The 27,197-nt window shown below is 38.7% G+C and overlaps 2 protein-coding genes across 2 annotated transcripts in view; one reads left to right on the top strand and one right to left on the bottom strand.

The window, feature by feature from the left end:
• The window catches only part of Cog4 (conserved oligomeric Golgi complex subunit 4), a 42,169-nt gene extending 30,690 nt beyond the window's left edge, over positions 1 to 11,479 (bottom strand). Inside the window, exons 1-6 of the mRNA XM_071592415.1 lie at positions 11,326 to 11,479; positions 10,972 to 11,169; positions 8,563 to 8,740; positions 4,736 to 4,929; positions 2,629 to 2,797; positions 1,580 to 1,782 (exon numbers count right to left, since the gene is read on the bottom strand). Coding sequence (XP_071448516.1) covers positions 1,580 to 1,782; positions 2,629 to 2,797; positions 4,736 to 4,929; positions 8,563 to 8,740; positions 10,972 to 11,169; positions 11,326 to 11,415 — 1,032 coding nt within the window. The 5' untranslated portion in view covers positions 11,416 to 11,479. The remainder of the gene's footprint in view (positions 1 to 1,579; positions 1,783 to 2,628; positions 2,798 to 4,735; positions 4,930 to 8,562; positions 8,741 to 10,971; positions 11,170 to 11,325) is intronic.
• Positions 11,480 to 11,583: 104 nt separating this feature from the next.
• Positions 11,584 to 26,890, top strand: LOC139693534 (reticulocalbin-2). The gene is made up of 6 exons (XM_071591728.1): positions 11,584 to 12,031; positions 12,349 to 12,496; positions 16,814 to 17,000; positions 19,594 to 19,773; positions 21,501 to 21,649; positions 23,533 to 26,890. The coding sequence occupies exons 1-6, from the start codon at positions 11,839 to 11,841 to the stop codon at positions 23,702 to 23,704; spliced, it is 1,029 nt and encodes a 342-aa protein (XP_071447829.1). The 5' UTR covers positions 11,584 to 11,838; the 3' UTR covers positions 23,705 to 26,890.
• Positions 26,891 to 27,197: the final 307 nt, after the last annotated feature.

Consider the following 27,197-nt stretch of genomic DNA (forward strand, 5'->3'; position numbering starts at 1 on the left):
TATCCCTCCATGTCCAGCGAATTGCTATCGAGGTGTCATCTCACATTCCGAAATTTTGGGGGCTTCAAACAAGATGTTGTGACAAAATACCATACATACAATGACACAGGCATTCATAGTCATGCATGATGCACCGTAGTAAATGGGGTTAAATCTAATGTTTTAAACACTATCGTGTTTTACCTTTGACAAATTCCAAGAAACTGTGGGAGATCCCACGACTAACTTCTTCAATGGAAAGATCCGTTAAATGTGCATTACAATGCAACAATTTTCGAGTATAAAAATTCCAATCAAGGCAAATGATTTTTACATACTGAAATTGTTGCATTGTATTGCACATTTAGTGGATGACTTCATTAAAAGTTACTGTCCCAGCATCTCCCATAGTTTCTTGGAATTTATAATTACAGAAATTCGAAAATTACTTATATGGCATATGAAGAACATAAATTGGAAAAGAATTTGAAATCATCACGAGTCTAATTATTGCAATGAATTCTCCATAATTTATTTAATATCCTTCTGCCTCAAAAGACTTATGCTTCCAGAGCAGTCTGGATGAAACACAACAACTGCCCAGACTAGGACATTAGGAACAGCTCATGTAATTATTTATCAACCATTTTCAATGTCTATATCTAAATAACTACATCAATTATTAGGAAATTTTTTTCTAAACAACTAATAAGTTAAAAAAGAATTGAATCATAAGTATACTTGCTATATTTGAGATAATTCAAATGCACAGGACCTTCAAAATTACCTTTGTACACTTTCAACCTTCTAAGAGGGCTGCTAAATTAAGTCATCATTCGGTTTTATCCACATATTTTATAGGGTAAAATTTTAATTTAATTTACATTATGTGCATTGTTAATGTGTAATGTAGTATAGGTTTCTTGATAATACCCCAGTATTGCCTTTTAGGACTTTTTTCCTTGATTTATTTGCTCAACTGGTGCAACAATGATGCATGATACTTTCTCCATTTACTGCCGGTCCTTTTTGCAAGTAATGAATGTACATGATTCGTGTGCATCCCAAAATACCGTGGCCATCACCCTATCGGCCAATTTCACCATCTTTGCCGTCTCTGGATCGCTTTTAGAAACCTTCTGTTTCGACTGCTGCATCTAATGTAAATTGTATCCATGTTTCGTCCACAGTTATGTACTGACCTGATATAAAACCCTCATGTCCTTTTGTATCCCTAATTCTTTGGTTGGAAGAGAGGGAGGGATGGATTGGAGGAGAGAGAGGGAGGGGAGGATTCATTTTAAACTAAAATTCCTCCAGATCTTCAAAGAGCAGCTTCAAGTTGAAAAGACTTACATCACATTCATCCTTATGATCTCTATTTTTTGCCACAACAACAAATAAAAGTGACTACATTAACCTGAAAATAAGCAGAAAAGGAAAGCAATATATGTCCCAGTAGTCATTAAACAGAGAGTAAAATTTGCTGACTGAATGAGTGCTGGAAATGCAGAACATGGAATGAAAGAAAATGTGGAGAACTAAATGTTCACTCAATGGAAATCAAAAAGTGGACTCGGATCCTTTCTTTGGTACATACCTCAACTCTCCTAGTGAGGGAAGAGGTTGACGCTGAGCTGGTCAGTGAGGAGGGGGCAGTGGACGCGATCCTCAGGGCATCCCGCACTGTCTTGAGCCACTGCGACATGTTCCGCTGTCGGTTAAACTCAAGGAAAAGCTGGTAGCTTTGGCGATCACATTCCTCCTGTAGGTGCTTAATCACTGCCAGCATTCGGCCAGGCCCTAAATGACAATTAGTATTGTAAACATGATAGTATATATATTTTTTCTAGTGTTAGCATATAATATTATTAGGTAATCTACCGGTTAAGGTAGGTTTTTGAAGGACACAACTACCAAATAATTATTTTGTTTCTCCCAACAAAACAGTAAAAATCCAGCAACCCACTCTACATCAGGTCCCTCTTCATCTCTTGAGTACTTCCTTCATCCCATCCAACATCCCTATCCTGTTCCTGCCCTTTCCTCATTTGCCTAACATTCTCCCCTCTATTACGGTCTTCAACATCCCACTGCCGGTCAATACCCCCTTAATCCATTTTTCCTGCCTCCTTATGATTTCTCCCAACAAACCCCTCTCTTCGTCCAGCATACCAAGTACATCCTCAATTGCTTTCTTCTCGGTCCATTTCACCTCTTCCATCCTTCTCCACAACCATATTTCAAAAGCAACCAATCTACGCCTATCATCCTGCTTCAGTGACCACATTTCTGCACCATACATCACTACACCCCATGTCAAAGTTTTTACAAGTCTTATCTTAACATCCTTACTCAACGTCCCTGTCATTAACTCCCTCCTCCTTGTGAAATCCTCTTTGCCTAGTGCAATTCTTCTTCTTATGTCCCATATACTTTGACAATTTTGGCCAAAAACACTTTCAAGATACATAAACTGTTCTACCTGCTATAGTTTTTGCCCTCCAATTTTAATGTTAACCATTGCCTTTCTCTTTCTGGAAAATCTTTAGACACCCAAAGCAAAACAATCACTGGCATAGCCCCACACCTCTTCCTCAGTGAATCAAGCAAGAGTTTGGGCCAAGCCGGGAGAGAGTCTCATCTCACCATAATAGGTCTCCACGAGTGGCTGGTGGATTTCTATGAGCCGAGCAATCCCCTCAAAGAGCAGCGTCAGGGCATCGGCAAAAGCCACACTAGCTCTCTTGTCAACGCCGGCCGAGGCCCAGGATCGACTTGATACTGCTTTCAAGTTCTTCTCGCCCGTCTCCTTCAACTGTAAAGGAACAATGGCTCTAATCAAGGCCCTCTCCACCATCCAGGCAGAGTGGTCCTCCAGCAACTTCCCCACACACCACAACTTGCTCTCTTCCTTTTTGATTAGGAGTTTATACGATATCCAGAAAGTTAGGTAGTTCATAAATAACCCATAATTTCCTGCACAAATTGTTTAGCTTACCACCACACTTCTGAATTCATAATCCACCACTCCTTGACTTGACAACACCCTCAGGTTTAACTATTCAAAATAACAAGGACATATGTACAATAATCCAGCTTCATACTGACTGAAATCATGCATTTAGGTTTAATATGGATTAATTTCCTGGAACCAAACCATAAACCCAATAAGGATATTGTTTTCTCTCCTCACCAGAAACTTGTATGTTAAAACCATTTGCTCTACAATCTAATACAAAAAATAGAAGTTCAACCTATTAAAATCCTTCATCATGCTACAGTAAAATAAGAAATTGCATCATGAAAAAAGGCATAAGTACACTAGCTACAAAGTGATCCCCAGTAATCCAAATCACATTCACACCGAAGGTTAACGGAGGAATTCCCACAGCACTGACCTTAATTAAATAAAGGAAAGAAATTCATCAAATTGTAAAATAATTGGATTGAAATTAGGGGTGATGCGCCCAAAACCTTACTCAAGAGGACATTTAATCCACCCAATAAGCCAGTGCAAGAGTTCCCTTACCCATCCTTTGCCCATTTATGAGAGTACGGCTGGAGTTGACTCTTCCCATAATATTCATAAGGCCGTAGTTACTGTTTCCTTAATACTTGTACAATTTAGAATAACCTCATCTCTTTGATCCAGGTCGATTAAAAATGTCATTTGAAGCTAAGAGCAGTCCCCAACCAAAACAATATAGCCTCCTCCTTTTTGTACTTTTCATTATTTTTAAAAGACTAAATCTAAAATACATTCACGATGAAATTCAAAGTTGATCACATGTCCCATGGCATGCAAACCACTCATTTATTTCGCACACATGTTCCTTAAGGGTAAGGTTGGGATTTGTATGGGTTAGATAGCAAACTCCACTGTTTGTCAATTCACTACTGCTGTTAAGCATTTGCTTTGTTATTACTGACTGTAGTACAGTTATTACAAAAATTGTAGTTCAGTCTATAATGCTCAGTTTAATACATGGTGGGGTGCCAAGTTGCGTCTTTTTGGACAGAGCTGGGAAATTTAGTGACGAACACTCTGTCCCCAACCAAAACAATATAGCCTCCTCCTTTTTGTACTTTTCATTATTTTTAAAAGACTAAATCTAAAATACATTCACGATGAAATTCAAAGTTGATCACATGTCCCATGGCATGCAAACCACTCATTTATTTCGCACACATGTTCCTTAAGGGTAAGGTTGGGATTTGTATGGGTTAGATAGCAAACTCCACTGTTTGTCAATTCACTACTGCTGTTAAGCATTTGCTTTGTTATTACTGACTGTAGTACAGTTATTACAAAAATTGTAGTTCAGTCTATAATGCTCAGTTTAATACATGGTGGGGTGCCAAGTTGCGTCTTTTTGGACAGAGCTGGGAAATTTAGTGACGAACACTCTGCATCCATCCAAAATCTACCTTAAATGGTAGACTACCAATAATAACTCTCATTAACAAATTCTTCTTTCTTAAGAAATTTAAATAAATACATAACAAACCTCCCAGTTCACTTTGCCTCGTCTTTTAATGTACATAGCAATTGACAAAGAGATTAGACCGGCATAAGAAGAGAGTTACAAGAATTTTAAGTTCATTTATTCTGGGCCTGGGCATGCTTTTGATGCATTGAATTGCAATTTAATAACGTCCCACTGTATATTAACACATTTAGCTCAGAGATGAATTTTGAATGGATTGACGTTTCAAATGGTGGTACTTGATTTCTATTAACATAGGGACTCACCTTCGAGCACAGATAGACGGAGAAGCGTCTCAGGCCTTCATCCTGCATCCCAAGCAATGGGAAGAGTTTGAAGAAGCGCTCCGCTGAGGCCACATCCTCTGATGCCACTGCCTCCTCAAATCTAATGACAATCACCTCACGGAGCTTGGAGCAGGCATCTTGGAGTACCCTCAATGAATCCCATAGTGATGTCCCTGCAGCCCCAACAGGAGCAGATAATGAGTAAAAGGAGAAGAAATGAGATGTGCACTCCCATATCCTGGAATATCCATGATTTCTCAAGGGTTAAAAACAATTCAATTCAAAGGTTTTAATTTTTCATGGCTGCATTTAAGTCCATAAATATATTTTAAGTTCGGTAAATAAGTGCAAGACACCAGCCCAGAAACTGGACTTTACCTATTTATTATTATCAGTAAATACTGGTTAAGGTAGGTTTTTGATGGACACAAGCTACTGAATGATACAGCAACAATTCCCTTTCCTCTCTCAACAAAACACAGCCGGACATCCAACTTTATGGAAGGCAACAGGAAACCACCTCAAATATTCATTCCAAGATTTTTATGATGTACACCATGGGCAAAAGTAGTCCTGGCAACTGCAGAACTTGGCCAAATCATCTGTGTGTTGTACCCAGCAGTTGGGGAGACAAGGTTTCCAAGATCATCATCTCACAAAATCCTTGCAAAACGAAACCGACGGTAGCAGGACAGAAGACAACAGAATTAGTTGGAACAGAAACATGGAATGTTAGGCTAATGTTGAGGGCAGGAAGATAAGAAAATATAAAATGAGAAATGGAGAGAGGATAAATGGATTGTTTTAAGGTGCATGCAAGGTTAGATAGAAGGACAGCAGGGATTACTGGAGGTAGTTATAGAGTAATATACAGCGGAATGAAAGGTAGCCAGCATGGGATGGCAATAATATTGAATAAAAATGTAGGAAGAAGCATAGTAAACATAGTTTACTAGTCGAAGTAGAACTGGAACTGATGAACTTGGTTATTGTTCATGTATATGCCACCAAGCAATCATGTGGAGAAGTCTATACCCCATTGATCAGATAGAGGATATAATAGGGTGTGATCCTGCAGGAAAAAATTTGATAGTGATGGGGGATGGGAATGCGACAGTAGACAAAGGTAGAGATGATGATGAGACGTGGTACTACAGTTTAAGGACAAGGAATGACCACAGGGATAAGCAATTGAATTCTGTAGGAGACAGTTTAGTCATCACCAATGCTTGGTTTAGACACCACAAAAGGCATAGGTATACATGAAAAATGCAAGGCGACTCAGAAAGGTATTAGTTAGATTATATAATGGTTAAGCACAGATTTAGGAACAGTGTGATCAATTGGCACAGTTTCCCAGGAGCAGATGCAGGCTTTGATAGCAATTTAGTAGTAACAAAGCGTAATATTTAGTTCAAAAAGATAAGGCAGGGAGGGGGTCAGGAAATAGAATGTAGAAGCATTAATTGGATTGAAAAGGAAGGGGTAACAGCATGATGTAGAGAAAATCATGAATGAGGGAGAGGAGCTCAGTTCTATCAAGGAAAAATGAGAATGTATCAGAAAAGAAATATTAAAAGCAAGCAAAAGCAAAAGAAACTCTAGCAACTGTTAACAGGAAAAGGACGAGGAAACCATGGATCATAAATGAGATGATTAGAAAGATGGATGAGAGAAGGAAATGGAAGACTGTAAATACAGAGGTAGAACGAAGTACAAAGAGCAAAATAAAAAACTGAGATAGGTAAAAAATAGAGCAAAAGAAGTGTGGTGGAAGACATATTTTGAGGATGTAGAAAGTTTACAGAGGAAAGCTGAAATGTTGTGCTACTCAGGAAGGTTGCATCTCTGTCAGGAAGTAAGAAGGAAAATTCATTGCAAACAATCTAATATTTGTCATGAAAGCTATAGTTTCAACATAATGCATGGATATTTTGCACATAAATTCGTTTTTAAAGCATGATATTCATCTGTCTACAGCTTTGTAAAACTAAAATGTGAGTTTTACAATAATAAATGAAGAAAAAGAGTAATTAAAATTACACTCAGTGATTTTAAAATAATCAGAAAAACAAAAATATGCAAACAAGTTTGAAGGTAATAATTATGAAATTCATGGACCTAATTCAAGAGGCAGACATCCAATAGTTTCATAAAATCCACATGATCAGAGCAGCATGCCCACAAAAGGTAGGTTTGTTTCATAGCAAACCCAATATAGACAATTTATTCTGCTAGCAGTAGTAGTATTTACGGGAGGAGACCAACAGCCGAGGTCATTTGCAACATTAGGGATGGACAGGCAAGGATGAAGGGTGGAAAGGAAACCCGGTGTCGGCATTAGCCTACTCTTAACGAAAGGCACCAAGGGGTCCGCAGCTTAATGTCCCATCCGACGGACGGTGTACTCACTCACAAGTGCCCTCCACAAAGCACCTCGAGTAGGGATCGAGATACCTCTGAAAAATATTCAACACCGCCGGGATTTGAACCCGGGTCCTCTGGGTGGGAAGCCAGTACGATAGCCACCGCACCATCTTGATCCCGCAGGCTTTGTGTGCCTGATGCCTCCATGAGATCATCTCATTCAAGGCATTTCACAAATTCATCAATACTTCTAGATTGCCCTAAGAGAAATTTCTCATTACAATAAACCTGTGAGGCCTGTCAAAAAAGGAACCGATCTTTACTTTTATCATGCACAATATTGATGCTAGGGTGGCGCTACTGTGCTCAGTGGAGGGCTGTGGTCAGCTTGATACACATGCAGTGACTTCTCCTTCGCCTCCGAGTAAGGCAGTCACTGCCAGCTGGTAACCCTGGGTGAGGGTCTTATGTTATGCGTACATGTTCATCACTTTCTCTCGAGATGATGGAGCAAGTTGATTCTGTTGGGTCGTACCTGTACATACGCACCTGTACATACACCACCTGTACACCCGTGACTCTCATCTTCGGCACACCGTGACTGGCAGGAGACTGCCAACACTGATCCAGAATTTCTGAACACCGTGATAACTTGACAACCCAACAAAATCAATGGCTTGGATAATATTCAAGCATGTTCATTAAGCTGTCTCTTTCCACTGTTTACAGAGGAGGGAGACAACTTACTTGCCCTAGCGCAACTACTGCATGCTAGAAAATTCAGTTGGATACTTTTCCCACCAGCCTCAAAGTTTCACAGAATAGTATCAGCATTCAACATGATTTCAATGTCATTTGCATTATAGTTTTAAGTTATGGGGTCATTCCCCACATGTTAAACAAATTTTGCCACTACTAAAGAGAGCTATTCGCTCTCTTGCTAATATACCACCACATGATTCCCGCAAACCTTTTTTTATTAGGTACGGAATCATTACTGTATTTAGTTTATAAATCTTTAGGGCACTTATTCATGTGAAAGTTAATCTAGAAACTTACCATTTAAGATCTAATATCCATAACTACTCCACAAGAGGTAAATCAAAACTAAATACTACTTATTGCAGATTATCATCAACTTAAAACACATTTCACAATATGAACATTCAACTGTATAACTATCTGCCTACTCAGTTGAAATCAGACAGTATCCAAAGTTTCAAGAAGAGGGTATATACCTGGTTACTTGCTCACCCACTTTACTCATTGGATGACTTCTTTAGTGATAACCTTCATTGCATTTAAGAACTTATGTTTATATGTTAAATAATATTTATATTGACGACATTCAATATGGTTGTACCAGTTTTCAAAATGAATCAAGTATTATTATTATGTGGTTTAGATTATTCCATGGAGAAAGGCAGTTGGGTCATTACCCTGAGCTACATCTTCTGCTGTTTGCCACAGAAGACATTGGTCCATTGAGAGGTATCGGTGGACATGGGCAGCTGCCTTCTCATAGTCTTCAGTTCTCAGGGCAGCGCTTACTCCTTCGGAGCACAACTGCACATCTAAGACATCAAGGACACGCCTCTGACATTCAGAAACACGGCCCTGAAGAGACAAGCAATATGTCACGAGGGGCCAAGAAAAATTTATTTATACCAAAGTAAAGTTAAAACACCATAATTCTACGGCATAATTTCAACAACTGACAATTCAACATTTTAAGGCAGGCATTCATAGCTGACTTTTTCATCAGTCTAGCAGCATCATTCAAATACATAATAGGAAGGTAAGTTGTTACTGCACAATTTATTCCATAGAAAAATTTTTTCATCCTTAAGAATCATTAATAAGATATAACGGACGGTTTGAAAAGAGGAAAATATTACAAGGTAGTGTATTTTTAATGCATAAAGTGTGGGTGAGATCAGTACAAGAAAGGCTAGTTCTATTAAATGGCCTCAGCTTGCATTCGGAAATATTCCAAGCTAAGACAGCTTTATGAGAGCATCATAGGAAGAGGAGAGGGTGGCAGAAACAGTATACATGAAGTGTACAACTTAGGGATAGAAAAGCTAGGAGCTCAAAACATGCCAAGTGATCATGTTAACCTAGCACTTCCTGAGGATGAATTTCTAAGATGTGCAAAAGCTTAAAAAAAAAAAAAAATGCATTTTAACAATGATTGAAATTGGGGCAGAAAATATGGAAAATAATATGGCACTTAATATGGTCAGGGAGCACCACAGTAATCCACCAAATCGCCGATTTGGATAGGTGAAGGGTACGGCTAATCTCATATTAACCTTCAAGGCAAGCGAAATCAACAGATCAAATTACTACTAATAAGGGGAACAAGTGGGTCACCGTAGTCCAGGGGTTGAGCGTTGGACTACTGACCGGAGGGCCCGGGCTTGATTCCCAGGCTATCCTCTCTAGGTACCTGCAGCTCCATCCAAGCTATATTTATTTTTGGGTACCAGATCTTCCTGCGTAAACATAACCACAGGGAAAGAAACTGGCCCCCCTACCCCCATGTGTGAACTTCACTCACCATCAGTCTTAGTACTGGGTGAATTCTTTCACCTTCCAAACTGACCTAAGGATTGATTACTGTGTTTATGGTTTTTTTTAAGGGGAGCCAGTTCCTTATTTCCTATACCACCTTATGTGGTTTCCCAAGAAGAATCTCTGCCATTTGAAAAATGACAAATTGGTTGTAGCTGGGAGCATCCATAGTCCCCAGGAATCAAAACTGGGCACTCTGGTGAAAAGATGCTCTTCCGGGGGCACTTGGCCACTGGCCAGAGGACCCAAACCACAAGGGATGACATTGCAAAAACCCATCTAAAAGCTAAGGACCGTGATTTTATTACCGATTACAACTTCAGGAGACACCTAATGGTGGTAGAGGGAAAGGAGTTGGCAGGCTCCCACCAATGTGGACATTTGCACAGGTCTTTAAAATTTATGAGCTCTATCACCACCTATCACAATTAAACTTTCTGAATACACTAGCTGCTATATTGTACAGCTATTTGCATCTTCAGCATACCTTATCTTAAGGAAGATTATGAATTTACACACAATATCATGGTTCATGTTTACATGGTTGATTGACATAATTTTTATGAACATGCAGCCACCATAAATTTTTGTCATTATTCACAAGTGAACAGGGAGTAAATAATTACAAAAAATATCACAAGTTTACTTTCCCTCTTGGCACTATTTGTCTACACAAGCCCTATTTGCGGTCTGGATGTCCCTGGTAGGCCCACAGTTGATCTGCTGAATTTCTCATTGGGCAAATGACAGCAAGTTATAAAACACCCAAGGTCTTGACAGGATAAATCCCTTTGGGTGGCAGTACATATTCAGAATAATCCAGTAGCTATTCCAATGAAATACTGTATAATTATATTTTTTTGCAAAAATAAGAATTATGGTGACTTTTAAACGTACTTTTAGGCAATTGCAATTAACCATGAAAAATGTTCAAAGAACTGGATACATGGCTGTGCAGTCAGTTACAGAGCTGTTGCATAGTGCCTCTGTATCTACACAAGGCTAGGCAGATGGCTGCGTATATGAATGAAAAACTACGTAGTGATATATAGCAACCTCCTAATGCTATCAATTTTTGCTTATATAATTACTCTGATTGAAAGTAATATTAATGGCCTCCTAGGGAAATTGAAACACCATCCTCTTCATCGTTTTGTCCATCTCACCAATAGCAAAACATAATGGGTGTAAGTTTCTCAATATCAATATACAGTTTACATGCATTGTGCATTACACGCCACTGTGGCTAAATAAAAGGCTCTAAAACTTACTCGGGCAAGATCTAACTTTCTCACTTTGGCGCTGACATTTTCGGCAATACTTGATGTGTATGAAATCATATCACATAGGTTTGTTGCATCTGAATGAACGACTTTAAGGTTAGGGAGAGCCTTAGTCACACTCCTGAGTTTTGCTTCCAAGTGACATTGTCTTGAAAGCAGGGCATCTAGCTGAATATTGACTTCTTCCTGAAAAAGTAAAAAGATGACAAAACTCCGAGTGATGTTCTTCCTTTTCGCTGTTACTAACACTTATTTTGCACCACTTTTAGGCTCAAAATAATGCCTTTTTAAATCAATTTTCTGTTCAAGCTTTTTTCATGCATAAGCACTAATTCAACTCACTTCTTGCTCCAATAGCCGCTGATGTGCCGCCTGGATATCCTCCGGGTTGCAAGACAGAAGCTGTGACCCATGGCCAAAACCTGAAGTCATGGCACTCGGAAATATAAATGTCTAAGCGTACATTAAATTCTTGATGATGACGACACCCCCGTACTAACTGCCGACATCACAAAACATATGCGGGACGAAAATTCTTCGAATACCGATTGGAGCGCTTCGCTTAGGAAGTTGCTGACACCTAAAATACCTAGCTATTGTTTTTGCAATCATGGCGCTTTGTTTTTATGCTGTGTCCGTAGTTTAAACCCAATTGAGCTGTCGCTTGAGCAACTGAGAAGAATTCAGTTCATCATTAAGCATTTTATGCCAGCAGTTGTACTTTTATTAGCTTTCTATGGGACACCGAAGAAGCAAGACTGTTCTTTAACTGCGTATAATTTATTCTTAAATATCCCTATCTTTGCACCATAATTAGCAGATCCACGGCATTCTGACTTTACAACTAGTGCAGTCATGTGGAAAGAATTATCGGTGTGGTTTTTCTTAGCAATTATTGTCATCAATAATTTTTGCGAGTCTTCTCCAGCGTCAACCCATATGCATAGTGGACGAGAAAGAGAGGAGGACGGAGGGTACAGCCCTAGAGACCATAATCATATAGTCAATGGAGAGCATCACGTAGAATTTGATCATGAAGCAATCTTGGGTAAGCTCATCAAATTTGTGCTTGGATTATATAAATATTCATACACACCAACAAACATTCACATATATATGTATATTCATACACATGAATATAGATATAAGCAAAAGGGATAGGAATACTTATAAAAGACAAACACATGAATCGTGAGGAAGGTGGAATGGAGCAGATCTCAAGCTCAAAAAGGTTTCCTTCACCGGGACTTGAACCACGGATCTTATGATTTACGCTCTCTCACCTTTTCAATTGCCAGACATTGCTATGAATTAAAAAATGGAACAATAATTTTTTTTTCACACATGTATTTGTTCCTGCCGCAGGAAGTGTGAAAGAGGCAGAGGAATTTGACCAACTGCCTCCTGAAGAAGCTAGAAAACGACTCGCCGTTTTATTAAAGAAAATGGACCTCGACAGTGACGAAAATATTAGTCGTAAGGAGCTCAAGGCTTGGATTCTGCGATCTTTCAAGTAAGTTTTCGTGGACGCGTTTCACGTTATTTTATTAATAGGTATCTTAGGTTAATATTAGGTATCAGTTAAGGTAGGTTTTTGGATGGACACAGCTACCAAATAATTATTTTGTGACTTCTAGCAAAACACAAAATCCAGCATCCTACTCCATATCAGGTCCCTCTCCGTCTCTGAGTACTTTCTTCATCCCTTCATTCAGGCTAACTTCCCTATCCTGTTCCTTCCCTTTCCTCGTTTGCCTAATATTCTCCCCTCAATTACAGCCTTCAACATCCCACTGCCGGTCAATACCCCCTTCATCCACTTTTCCTGCCTCCATAGGATTTTTCCCAACAAACCCCTCTCTTCTCCCACCATACCAAGTACATCCTCAATTGCTTTCTTCTCGGTCCATTTCACCTCTTCCATCCTTCTCCACACCCATATTTTAAGAGCAACCAATCTATGCCTATCATCCTGCTTAAGTGACAAGTGTCTGCACCATACATCACTACACCCCATGTCAAAGTTTTTACAAGTCTTATCTTAACATCCTTACTCAACGTCCCTGTCATTAACTCCCTCCTCCTTGTGAAAGCCTCCTTGCCCAGCGCAATTCTTCTCCTTATGTGCCTACTACTTTGATCAGGTTGGTCCAAACCACTTCTGAGATACATAAACTGTTCTGCCTTCTCTAGTTTTTGCCCTCCAATTTGAATGTCTAGCTTAACCTTTTTCTTTCTGGAAAATCGCATAATCTTTGTTTTATTAATATTGATTCTCATCCCATATCGGTCACACTGAATTTCCAATACACTCAGCAATGCTTTGCAACCCCTTGGCTGACTGACAAACTAAAGCTTGGTCATCAGCAAACCTAACTGATTTTATGTATTCCCCGCCCACTTTTATTCCTACCTCCAGTTCTTCCCATGCCTCTTTGATCATTTCCTCTGAATACAGGTTGAACAGCAACGGTGATAATGGGCAACCCTGCCTTGGACCTCTTCCTAACACTGCCCATACGGACTCCCCGTTTCCCACCCGCACCTGAGCAGTCTGAGACATGTACAGTTTGCGGATTAGCCTCCTTTCCCTCCAATCTATTCTTATTTTCTGGAATGTACTCATTAATTTTTCCCAGGTCACTTTATCAAAAGCTTTTTTTTGAAATCTACGAAACAGGCAAATACCTCCTGGTTGTGTTCTATATTCCTCTCGATTAATAATCTCATTACTGCTATGGCATCACGTGTACCTCTCCCCTTCCTAAACCCAAACTGATCATCCCCTAAGTAATCATTTGCCCTACTCTCTATCCTTTTGTTTATGATCCTGAGAACAACTTTAGCTGCGTGGGATATCAAACTTATTGTCCTGTAGTCCTCACATGATGTAGCCTTACATTTTTCGGAATAGGAACAACAACTGATCTCACAAAGTCTTCCGGCCAGATTCCTTCCTCATAAATACTATGAATCAGCCCATACAACCTCTTCCACCCACTATTTCCTAAACATTTCAATAGTTCCACGGGAATGTTATCCACCCCCACGGCCTTATTTAGTTTCATCTCCCTTAATGCCCTTTCTATCTCATCGTGGAGTATGCCTGGACCTAAGCTATGTGCTCTATGTCATGTTCCTTTTCTGTGTCTAACTTTGTCGGTCAAAGTTCTTTACTCTACCGTTCTTCTATATATTCCTTCCATCTTTCTTGGATATTTTCTGTGTCAACTATTATCTTACCCAACGTATCTCTAACTGTTTGCTCAGATCTTCCCTTCTTACTTCCCGATAGTGATTTCACCTTGCTGTATAGCACACCAATTTCACCCTTCCTTTGCAAACTTTGCAAACACCATGCTTCTTTTGATTTATTTTTTGCCCGCCTCAATTTATTATTTTACTATTTATACTTCATTTTTCCTAGCTCTGTGTTTACATTCTTCCATTTTCTCCTCTCATCCATCTTTGTAATCATCTCATCCGTCATCCATGGTTTCCTAGTCCTTTTCGCGTTAACGGTTCCAATAGTGTCTTTCGTGGCTCTCGATAACCCTTTCTTGATACATTCCCATTTTTCTTTGATGGTACTTAGCTCATTACCATCGTCCATGATTTCCTCTACAGCCTGTTGATACTCTTTCCTTTTTAATCCATTTAATGCTTCCACATTCCATTTTCTAACCCGCCGCCCCTGCGTTATCTTTTTGAAATGGACGCTACATTTCATAACCACTAAATTGTGGTCGGAGTCCGCATCCACCCCTGAGAAGCTGTGCGAATTAATCACACTGTTCCTAAACCTGTGTCTAACCAGGATATAATCTAGCTGATATCTTCCTGAGTCACCTGGCATTTTCCATGTATACCTGCGTCTTTTGTGGTGTCTAAACCAAGTGTTGGTGATGACTAACCCCTGTCTCCTGCAGAACTCAACTGCTTTCTCCCCGCGGTCATTCCTCGTGCCTAAACCGTAGTCCCCCACCTCATCACCATCTCTTCCTTCGCCTACCGTCACATTCCAATCCCCCATCACTATCAAATGTTTCCCTGCAGGAACACACACGATCATGTCCTCTAACTGATCGTATATCCTATCGACCTCTTCTTCCTTATGGTTGCTCGGTGGCATGTATACCTGAATAATAACCAAGTTCGTCGGTTCTGCTTTTATCTCTGCTAGTAGTATTCTGTCCGTTACCTGCTATATGTTGACTACGCTTTTTCCTACCTCTTTATTTAATACTATGGCAACCCCTCGTTGGCTCTCAGCCCCGCTGCTGTATATTATTCTATAATTATCACTCCAGTAATCACATTTCACATATTTCCCCTATTTTACCCACCAGATTTGGATGGTACAAATGAGGCAACAATGAACGTCAGCAGCACACATTGTAGGATATTCGGAATGAGCATGCCCAGTAAGCAATAAAAATGTTCCTAACAGAAATTAAAACTTCTGCCATTATTGAGCGATATGGTATATACTAAATACCATTTACTTTGTCAGTAGAACTAAACTTTTATTTACTGCATGAAACCAAAATGAAATGATAACTTAATGAAAAAATTTGGACAAATATTCATTTTATTTTTTCATAAATTTAATGGTACAAATAAGTATGAATTAAAAGCTTAACTTTACGACTGGCAATAATTGGGCCAATTAACCAGGTTTTCATCATTACTTACTTGATTAAGATATGTGTGAAAAATAATCCTCACCGTAAATATTTCGCGCATGATATTCATCTCTTAGTAAAACTTTGTTCCCCAAGGCTCTTGTCCGATTTCCTGAATTTATTTGCCTGATACTTCAAGGACAAGCATCCTCAACCAAACTCCTCCCGTCCACGTTAATGTAGCTGTAGTGCAGTATGTGTAAAGTGATGTCTTTTCAGGGATATATCAATCCTGACAACTAAAGGATTTTACTTTGCATTTCTTGGCTCTGGAAATACTATGGAAGTCTGAGATACTACCTGGAAATCAATTAAATGATGATTTGTTTCCAAAAATGAATACAAAATTTCCATGTTTTTTTCAGTTTTCTCCATAGTCTAAAAATTAAAAGTAAGTCCACTCACTTCTACATTCATAAAAGTCTCCTCTACTCACATATTTTGAGTCTTTATGTCATTTATGAAAGTTTCTCTTCATTCGCCACAGACACCACATGTGAACTTTCAACCACTATATTGCATGCTGGTTTACCAAGCAAAGAAAATATATATTTTGACTTTTAGGAAATTATAGATTAAGTAAAGGAATTGAAATCAATTAAAGCTATGGGGGTGGATAACATTCCTGCGAAACAACTTAAAGGTTTAGGAAAAGGTGGGAGGAAAAGTATATGTGTTGATTCATAGAATCTATGAGGAAGGAATATTGGCGGAAGACTTTGTGAGATCAGTGTTAGTTCCTATTCCAAAGAAGATAAAGGCTACATCATGTGAAGACTACAGAACAGTAAGCTTGATTTCACATGTAGCTAAAGTGGTTCTCAGGATCAGTATCCCATTAATTTTATTACAAATAAAATTCTTACAAAAATACACTCTTACAATGCATTTTTATATTCCCAAGTAATTGACATTTTCCTGTACAAAATTAACATTTGCATTTGACATTATTCATTCCATTTAACTGAGCATGGAGTACTGCCAAAATCACCAGTGAAAGTCTAATCTCAGTTTTGATTGGCTGTGTCTGCCTATGAAATCCCTGGAAACTGTCAAGAGGGCAAGTCAGCAGACATATGCTTGGCATGTCAATATTTCTGTTGCTCACCCCTGCAATTGATTCATCATTGCTCTTGGTTGAATAGGATGCTGTCAGATGAGGAGGCCAAGGAGAGGATGGAGGATGCAGACGAGAATGAGGATGGGAAGGTGTCGTGGGCAGAACATGTGGCCGACTCGTATGGCTCAGATCACTCGGAAGAGGATGATGAAATCGACGAACATGGCAACGCTATCATGAAGCTGAAGAACATGGACATTGAGGATGAAAAGGTGGGCCCGAATGTGGATTCGCATGTCTTGCCCTGCCTGCCCCTCACCCCACCCCACTGCGACTATCTCAGCCATGTTACCTCGAGTCACTAGACTCCCTTAAATGCTCTAATTGATAACCTTTCATAACAATCATATTATTCATCCTCCATTGAGTGTTAACTGTTAGTCGAGGAGAAGTATTGACATCCCTGGCTGTTTGATCTCTGTGAAACAATATGTGATATTAAAGAGAATTTTAAATGTTAGGCCTGCTCTTTACACAAATGTACATTCATCAGCTCGGGGGTAATTTTTCCAGTTGACGTTTTCATTCAAAGTAAAAGACATTCTCATTGGCCTTGGGCTCAGCCAAAATCCTTTAACCTGAGTGAAGTTCTTGGAATCTCCTGTTCATTACATCGTGTCTTAGTTTGTTGCCAGAAAATGAACAGTCAGAAGGCTATCCCAGAAACCAAGTGCCTTCATTGATCAAAACAGTGAGGAAAGCTGGGAACCATCCCATTAACTTATCAATTAAAATATTGACTAATTCACCGTGTATATACAGGAAAGACCAACAATGTCACGGTTTTAATGTTTCAAGATGAAGAGTCCAGTCATTGAGATGCTTTGTGCCTCTCCATATGAATGAAAATTGGGAATCTCTGGTCTCAATCATTGATTTTTTTCTTTTTTATCCCTAAAAATTAGTTTCAAAAGAAAGCATTTCCAACTAAGAGCTAGAAAATGACTCTTCATTATCAGACAATTATGAATGCAGTGATGTCATCATTATTTATTAGGAATCGCACTTGGGTTCCACTTGAAAACTATTTAGTGAAATTTCCTCACTGTTCAACAAGAAACCTCATATACCCTCCAGACCCCCAAAATGAGAATATTCTCCTTTTCCTGCATTTGTTAGAGAGGGTTTGCATTTTAAAAATTATTTTTACAAAATTTCCACTCATGGCATTGCCTTTGACAAATATTTCTGGGTAAAATCATCTGAACCATCATCATCTGGTCATCATTTGAACAAGCCCTGTGCTGTTCTGAGCCGCATGTAATTGTTTCATGCTTCAGCATTTTTTCAACAATAAAAATTATGAAGGAAATATTAATATCCTTCTTAAGTACGTTGTAGACCTAACAATAGATATTTTAAGGTCTAATTTTTGCTTGAAAAGGCATTGTCTCAACTAGGGGAAAGTACTAATTAATTCATATCAGAGGCTCCAAGCTCACTTTGCTTAGTCCCACCTTGAGGATAGAATATGAAGTTAGACTTGAAGAAAATGTTATTTATGTTCTCCTATATTTTCGGGCACCATTTCTCAATTGGTGCGGCTTCACTCCTAGTCTACATTGTGCCAATATGCATTAGATAATAGATGCCGCTCTCTCATTTTTGAATAAGTATTTACTTTTTGGCATTTTACTGGCTATTTTGCCATTTAAATCAAGTTTTGTTTAACCCTCTTAGTGCCGTGAGGATTCCAGGGGTACTAGTGAGAAGTGCGAAGGGTAATTTAAGAAAATGTGTCACCTTAGGAAAAAAAACATTATGAAGTTATTTGTTTAGATATCCATATGCAGTTTTTTTATTTTAAAATAAAATATTGTAGTTAATAATGATGTTATACATTTACGTCATCTGAAAAATAAATGTAATTATTACAGTGTTATAAATTTGAATTTTTTTTTAGCAATAATATTTTGATTTTTAGACACAATACTAATATTTTTTTAAAACATTTTTCAATAAAACTACCATATTTAAATATAAGAAAGAATCAAAAAGACATGTAGAAAAAATTATAAATAAATAAAGAAAAACCAGTGAATTGCAAATTTTTTTGTCAGCCTCTGCATAGTTCGATTTTGTTGAAAAGGCTGATCTCACTGAGTCAAATTGGGACTTTTCCTCTTTCCTTGAGACTGCGGCAATGTGCTTACAATCTAAAGGCAGAAAAAAAACGAAGTTCTAACTCACAGAGAACTGCTGGCAATGTAATCCAATACACAGGGTGCAAATGATTAGATAGGATGGAGGGCAAGAGAAGCCAAAATCATTACAAAGCAGTGCTATCATTTGAAGAATTATACTTTTTGAAAAGCATTTAAAATTGCTAATAAAAAATTAAGAAATGTGTTATATAAATGTATGGAATTCACCCTATCGATAGCACAAAAACCATAAATTATTAAAGAAAAAACCATAAGTTACAGCGATTTAAACAATAGCCTACGCAAGAGCCAATATATCGGCCCACCTCACTAAGAGGGTTAAGGCATGGCTTCCTAGAATCGATGTTATTTCCAACCCTATATCTTTATCTTACTTGTATATATCAATGTCAGTGTATTGAATTTCCCAGCAGCCTAAATGAATGTGGGGGTAGGGGAGCATGAATTTGTTTTAATACATTGTTTAGTTGCCAAACAACTTGATGACCATCTTACCTACATGAATCATCGGACACACAATATGGATTAATATAGAAAATGTCTAAAAGCATCTATTTTACAATGGTGGGTAATTATCATTTGCAAATGCCCATCATTGTCCATAAGCCTCAATTATTAATGCTGATATGTTGCTTGGCAGCTCATGAAGGATGACAAGGTACTCTTTGACGTTGCTGACTTGAACAAAGATGGCCTCTTGGATGCCAAAGAATACCCTTTCTTCTCGCACCCTGAGGAACACCCTGAGATGTGGCCAATCATCCTCCAGCAGACTCTAAGGGAAAAGGACATGGACAACGACGGCCGCATTAGTTTCCAGGTGAGGGTTATACCTTGAGATTTTGACATGTCACTGCCCCCCCCCCCCTCCCCACGCTAGAAACCAGGGATTACCTGAAATAATGTTACCCTTCACTTGCTTCCATCACCTTCATATTACCTCCATGATAAATTGATGGCAGAAGCTGATTAGAGTTGCAGTGGAAATGTGTTGCAAAATTTTATATCCTATGTATCTTTTTGTGGAAAGGAAAACTTGTAACTATCAATGCCATACAATGGAGACCCATCCAATAATTCATTGTAAATATTGTTTTGAACTGTTTATTTTGTGAAATGCATATTTGAAAGGATAGCAGTAATTGTGGGTCGTTTTAGTCCTCAGGGTCATAGCCCACTGCTTCTTGAAATTAGAGCAATTATCAAAACAAAGAGCTTTGGTTCCATAACCATTATTAATTTCATTCAAGTGATTCTAACCAGTTATTCTTGCTTAAAGGCAGGTTTTGGATGGTCCCTAATGATTATTTTCTTCTAAATATTGCTAGAACTTCCTTTTTCTTAGCCCTATATTAGTTCTACCTTTGTCACTCCTGTGTGCCTTCATACCATCCATTGACCCCACCCTCTTCCTTCCTCTGCGTCCCACTTCAGTAGTATTCTCCCCTCCTCTTTTCGTGACCCTAACCCCTTTTCTACATTTCCTCTTCCATCCTCTTGCCCTTCCTTTTCCAGATTCCTCCGAGCAACTTCCCTTCATTTCAACCCTCAAATGTGGTTTTCACAGGCTAAATCCTCATATTAGATGTACATGGGTGGTCTGAAAAGTTTTTGACCTAACAATGATACAAGACACTTTTTCTGAAATTTTCAGAAAATTGCTGAAATTTTTGAGGTTGGAAACTTTTCAGACCCCCCTTGTAATGCGTTGTATTAAAGATCCCATGAAACATTTTTAGATTAGCTCCATAACTTTTGAATCACATCTCTCAATCAATTATGAAATTTGGTGGAATCCACAATCTGTAAAGTCTCTTGGTGTGAACTTATCAAAGTGGAAAAAATTGGTATGAAGGTTTTCTTTTAAAGTGCTCTTTAAAAGAATGTTGTACAGGCAATATCTTTAAACGATTTGTTAATTGTCTCAAAAATACCAACAAGTATTTGCCTTCACATGGCAGCAGGCCTGTAAAAAATGTGAGAAACTAACCATGGTTGTGAAAGATAAAATTGAAAATTTATTGTGTAATAATATTTTATAAAAATTTAATGTTTCTATAAATTTTGGACAATCTTATTTTAGCATGAAATGTAAAAAATCACAAAGATTATTTGTAAAACGATGTGGTAATATGAAACATCTTATAAATTGTTGTGGTATAATTTTTAATGAGCCCATAATTTCTTTGAAGGTGATCAAGCTTCTGTTTACCATTGCAACTGTTGATGGCTCAATACCCATCATTGGCGTGGACTATGATCCTCAGTTCCAATAAATCACTGGAATAATTGGAATAGAGGACCAAACCATCACTAGGCATCTGGTTACATTGATCCAAATAAGAGTTCCTGTAGCATAAATAAATTTAAACAAGGGATCCAGCAAATACTTATACTTAATAATAAGCTACCTTTACATATTGTTTCCAAAGTAAAAGGTTTAATCATGCAAGCCAATGGCAGACATGTCGCACATTTGGACTTTGTGTATGCGGTTGGTTGACGATTCCTTGGGAGGGAGTACTCATGGTGACCCTTGCCTTGTAGGAGTTTGTGGGTGGGGAGAGTGGCACACGGCAGAAGGACCGAGAGTGGCTCATCTCCGAGAAGGATAAATTTGACCATGACTTCGACAAGGATGGTGATGGATCCCTGGACAGCAGTGAGATAATCGCATGGATGGTGCCCAGCAATGAGTGAGTGCCTAAATTGGGGATGGCGTTCACTATGCAATCCACGCTGGTTGGGCCAAATGGGGTGAGGGAAGCGATGCCCCTCACTCCTCAGGAACAAGGGGTCGCTTTAGTCTATTTTAATCTGAAGATGGGTCGACTCCGTCCATTCTTCCCTTTTTAATACCAACTCCCTGTTGATATGGTCTGGTCTCCTGTCTGAAATCCCCCGTCACCTGGGCACTAGATTTGTGCCCTGATCCTCCTCTGTGGTGCCTCCCTGCCCATTATGTTCCCACTAAAGCATCATGCCTCAGAATGTGCCCAATCCAATGGTTCCATTCCAAATTGTGTACCACATTTGCCTCTTCCTCTATTGCACTTCTGTAAACTTTTTGGGCTCTCTTTGCTCATCCTTTAGCCTCTCCCTCCAGCATCATGTTTTGGAGGTCCATATGCATCTCTTTCCTGCCTTTCCATGGATCTATGTATCTAATCTATAGACTGCCCCACGCCTCACAAAGTCTTCTATGTATTGCTTCCTTGTTTCTAGGCTTATCTCACTTAAACATGGTATTTACCTTCCTGCCACAGAACCTCTAAGGATGAGCTAATTCCCTATGATATCCAATGTACCCAATCCCATCTTCCTTTCCATATTATGTCACTTCATAGCTGAGCTTGAGTTTCTACTTGCTTTAATACTTAATTGGGATGCTATCTAAAATCTTGTTCTCATTACTGATTTTCATTTAGCTTCACTCTTTTGGCCAGTGGTCAGAAGAAAGTGTCCCATATGGTTCTACTTAACATGTAGTGTTTATACGTGCTGATTATTGATATTTGATGATTGATGAGAAAAACTGAGTCATGTGGATTAAGTTTTCTTTGGGTTCAAGCCGGGTGAGGTGATCACCCGCCAGTGTTTCGATGGCTAATTCCGGCATCTTCCTCAGGACTTCAAATATCAAGTTTTTGCATGGTTTAAATATCCTCTTGCCGTTGCCAAGTGCATTGTAATTGGTCAGCACTTCTGCCTTCTCTGTTTCTAAGTTTGCCCTTGGGTGTATTCTGTGTCATGGTTAAAGTTTTTCTCTTCTAACTGGCTCTCTAGTGCTTCTTTGCTTCTTTTGATAGACAGTTCCAGTAACCCTTGGATCTGTTGAGTAACTTAGTATTGTCAAATCCCTTACCTGGCTGGAAACCCAAGGGAATATCCATATCAATCGACAGGAAAACACCAGATCTTTCTGTTAAGTCATGGTTCAAATAATTCTGGAACAGCTGGTGTCAATAATTAGCATAGGAGCGATGTGCCTCACTCCACATCAATGGGAGTTTATCATTAAATAGATGGAGAACAGATCATGACTCTAATATTTTGATTGCTCCTTTGAAATGGTTGGAATTTGATTATGAAGTTATGGAAAACGTGAAAGCTTGTCATTTTTTATCCTTAATTTTAGATTCATTTGCAGTTACATGAGTTTTTATAGTGGTGTTATTCTATTTTATTTTGATCAGAATTTAAAACTTAACATTTTTCTATTAAGTTTTGCTGGTGTTCTTGCACTGAATCTACTTCTCCCACACATTTCAAGTTTCTGTTAAACTTTTTTTTCTTGTTTTCAGCATTTTAGGAGTAACATAACTCAGATTTGATAGTCAAGCACAAAGTTAAATTGCGATCCATCAAGAGTAGCCTAGTTTTTTAGTTTCTAGTCAATGAAATAGCCTGTTGCATAAGAATTCGAAAACACAAAATTTCACCAATTAAAAATGAACCTGCTCGTAGATTTACCCTCAGATAATAATCAGATTGATTAAATTAGGTCTTCGAAATGAATTCATTTTGAAGGGAAAGACTTCACTTTTACAAATGCTTGAACGTATGGTTTGTGTTGCAGGGAGATAGCTGAAGAGGAAGTTACACACCTCTTTGCGTCTTCAGATGACGACCACGATGACTTGTTGTCCTTTGCCGAGATTCTGGATCACCACGACATCTTCGTGGGCAGCGAGGCCACTGACTACGGAGACCACTTGCACAACATACACACCTTTTCTGATGAATTGTAGTCTCAAGAATACATGGAGAACCAATAACCATTATGTGTGTGGCTGCAGTTAGCCCCAAACGTTAATTATATCCTCCTACCTCTTCCCCCCCCCAGACTTAGGCACCCTCCTCTTATTTTTTAAGTCGGAATTTTCTTTTGCCAAAGTATAACTGTTCACAAGTTGTGACTACTATTTAATTCCAGGGTGGAGTAAATGGATACCCAGTTGCCATTAATATCCTTCTTGTGTCAGGATTGTGCTATTTGATTACAAACTTGTATTAAGTTTATATCACAATATTTTTGTTGTGATATGCGTACAAATATCCCTCAATAGATGCTGGAGATATAGTCAACATTCAGGACAATTTTGTCCAGGAAGAACCTGAAAACCTCTTGCGTACCAGATACGGAATGTATTAACTTGAACCTATTTATTTTATTTATTTGTGAATGAATATATATCTATATATATATCTTTATATGTAGTTAGTGATCATACATGGATGCATGCAAATGACATGTAATATGCCATACACTAAGGAGCATCATGCCAATTGGCTTCAGTGTGTTGTTGGAGTGACTTACACACTCTGAGTGAAATGGTAATGTAAATTCAACGCTGAATTTGTCACATTATTCTAATATCTATTATCTTGGCTCTCCAACATTGTCCTTTGGGATGCCGAGGGCTTAATGTCTACTTGCATAACATCTACATTATTCAGCAAACAGTGTTCACATCTCTGTCCATGCGAAATGGACATATAATTTGCCTGCTGGTTGTTTGCAATTAGAACAGTGTGTGCAGGATAAGCTTCATCGGTACCGAACCTTCAACTTTGGCGTTTTCTGGTGCTTATCTGACTCAACAGCCATCGTGTTGATAATTATCCATTTAAATTTTTGTGCACTCTGTGGGATGCTGTCTTGAATGGCACCTTGACTATCCTACTGAATGCTGTTATAATCCATACATTTGGATCCTGGTTTTCTCCTTCTGCCAATTATAAGTGTATGTTCATGCTTTGAGACTTCGCTTGATGCTAGGGAATGCTCCCAAACACTTCTCCTCGATGCCTGGGGTCCATTTTTCTCCCTCTCCCTGTTGAATACAGTGTTGTTGGATGGATTTAAGCAGTTGTGAGAGGGGACTTGAACACAGGAGAGCATCGCACATTTAAGGGATAGAAGGCGGTCGCCCAATGTGTAGTCTATAATACAAATCTCAACACCACATGTGCATACATACTTCCGTTCGCATTGTGACTGAGTGTGAAATTCATCCTAATGTTTCCCTGGAAAGGATGCACCACTTTCCCAGTTGCGGAAAGCCATCGAAATACTCCAAATAAAAAAAAGGAACCAACTTAAAAGCAAAAATTGAAAATTTTAAATGAGGAATGTTATTTGTGAAAATATGTACGACTTGACTCTGATGTGTCTATATTGGTTTGGACCTATGAAGTCACACGCAAATCCCAATAAGGAAAGAAGAGATTGAGAGAGCACATAACATTCTGATTGAGAAAAAGGAATTCTGAGTTGTTGGCCCTTAGTTACCTCCAAGGACTTCGCCCTATTCTGATCATGAAAGTGATGAAACCATATTTATTTCTAAATTACGGTTTCCATTCAGAATTCTCTTATGCATGAATAAGGCAGCAGAGAAGTTATTGTGCTTGTACCCAAGTGTTTGTTGGAAAAACAGCATTTCTACCTTGTATTTTACTAACAAGATTGTGATGTAGATGAGTCCTCTGCATAAAATATAAATCATCTGTTATTGCACAATTGTGTACTTCCAGATAGCAGACAGACACCTCCAGATTAATTACTGGGCAAGAAGTTAGTCCTCATTTGCGCATACAGAACTGAAAATAAAGAATACTTTCACGTCCATCATGAAAACGTTGAGTGCATATCACTTCAATTGTCTCTAAATTGTAGATGGTTTAAATACCAGTGGAGGTGGTGAGTTGCTAGTTTAGATGCTTTTAGTGTCCTATGGTGCCATTTCATGAAGTAATCATTGTTCATCTCTTACTTCATGATTTTATTTTTTAGTTATTAAAAAGACCTATAGTTGATTATTGACCGAGAATGATTGGAAGCAGACATAATTCGTGAAAAGGCAGCATTTAGTGATTCTCCATCAAGAAGTATTATGTGTACGCATACCGCGAGGTGTCTCAGTGGCATTTACTGTAATGGACAAGGGATCAGATGCCATAGGTACATGGAGAGTTGAATTGGAGTTGGGTTATATTGCGTGTATTGAGCATACTTTGAATCTTGCCTAAAGTGCCAACAAGTGGACTTGCCCCTTGCTCCCAGAATCCCATGGAATGCAGCTTGCATGCACACACGCGGATGTGCTCAAGGCGGCTGCCATCAGTCTTGTTTTGACTCCGGGAAGTTTAAACAACGCTTACCATGCCTGTATTGATCTGACGTGATAGGGACTTATTTAGAACTCTGCTGTGACTCATGTATACCTGATGTTGCCATACAATATTGGTGTACTGGCCATAACTATGAATTATGTATTTTTATTAGAGTTTTATTCATAATTAATCAAATGCATTTGTTCACGTGATAAAACACTCGGCCAACACAGTCTTTCAATCCCCATCTTTGATCCCAGGACTCTCACTTTAACAACTGTTGACATTTTTGCCTCAGAAAAGCTCCTTGACTTGGATGTCAACATTGGCCGCCTCTTGTGGTATGCTTCTACCGGTTGGCAGGGGATGCCATGCACAGACTGGGTTGTGAAGATTGGTTTCTCAGGCAATGAATGAATGCTTGGTCGCAGGAGGCACATCCGCTTGTGAATAAATCTACTGTGTTCTGACGAGCACTGATTGTGTGCCTCGCAAATTTCCATGTGGGAGTTCTCTTGCTTGGAGCATAATGCCACAACTCCCATGGAATGTGACTCCGTGGTGAGGATTTATAACTTGGAAATTTTTCAATGATAATTCATTTGATTGGACAGATTTATGTTGCTATTGGTAATAGGCTTTAATATGACTGTAAAATAAAGCTCAGCAAGAGTGACGCAATGCTGAACCTTGCCAAAATGCAATGCAGAAATCATTGGTGTGAATGAGGCATTCTTACCATAACTGTCTTATTGTACTGACATTAATTTTGTATTGTGGATAAAACAATGAATACCAAATATTCTGATATCTTTCATTTGTTATTAGAATGGTTAAAATAATTTAGGATATTTCGAATGTTTAGGGAATCGATTGAGCCAGTGAAAATAGAATTGCCTTGTTTACAAATGTTGGTGATTCTAATGATCTTCTGGAGGGAAAGAGTACAGATTTTCTAATATTTAAATGCATTCCACAGCATTTTTTTGTACAATAATCATCCACGAAGAGAAGACTTAAGATGAGGTTGTTGAGAGGTCAATGTACCCTTTTGTGGCAGCAGATGCACAGGAATGTGTACCAATATCAGTCTATCCACCACGGTATCATATTCCAAAGTAATTT

Source organism: Hetaerina americana, unplaced genomic scaffold (assembly GCF_022747635.1).
Source record: "Hetaerina americana unplaced genomic scaffold, ioHetAmer1.1.p SCAF_5, whole genome shotgun sequence".
Classification (NCBI taxonomy): Eukaryota; Metazoa; Arthropoda; class Insecta; order Odonata; family Calopterygidae; genus Hetaerina; species Hetaerina americana.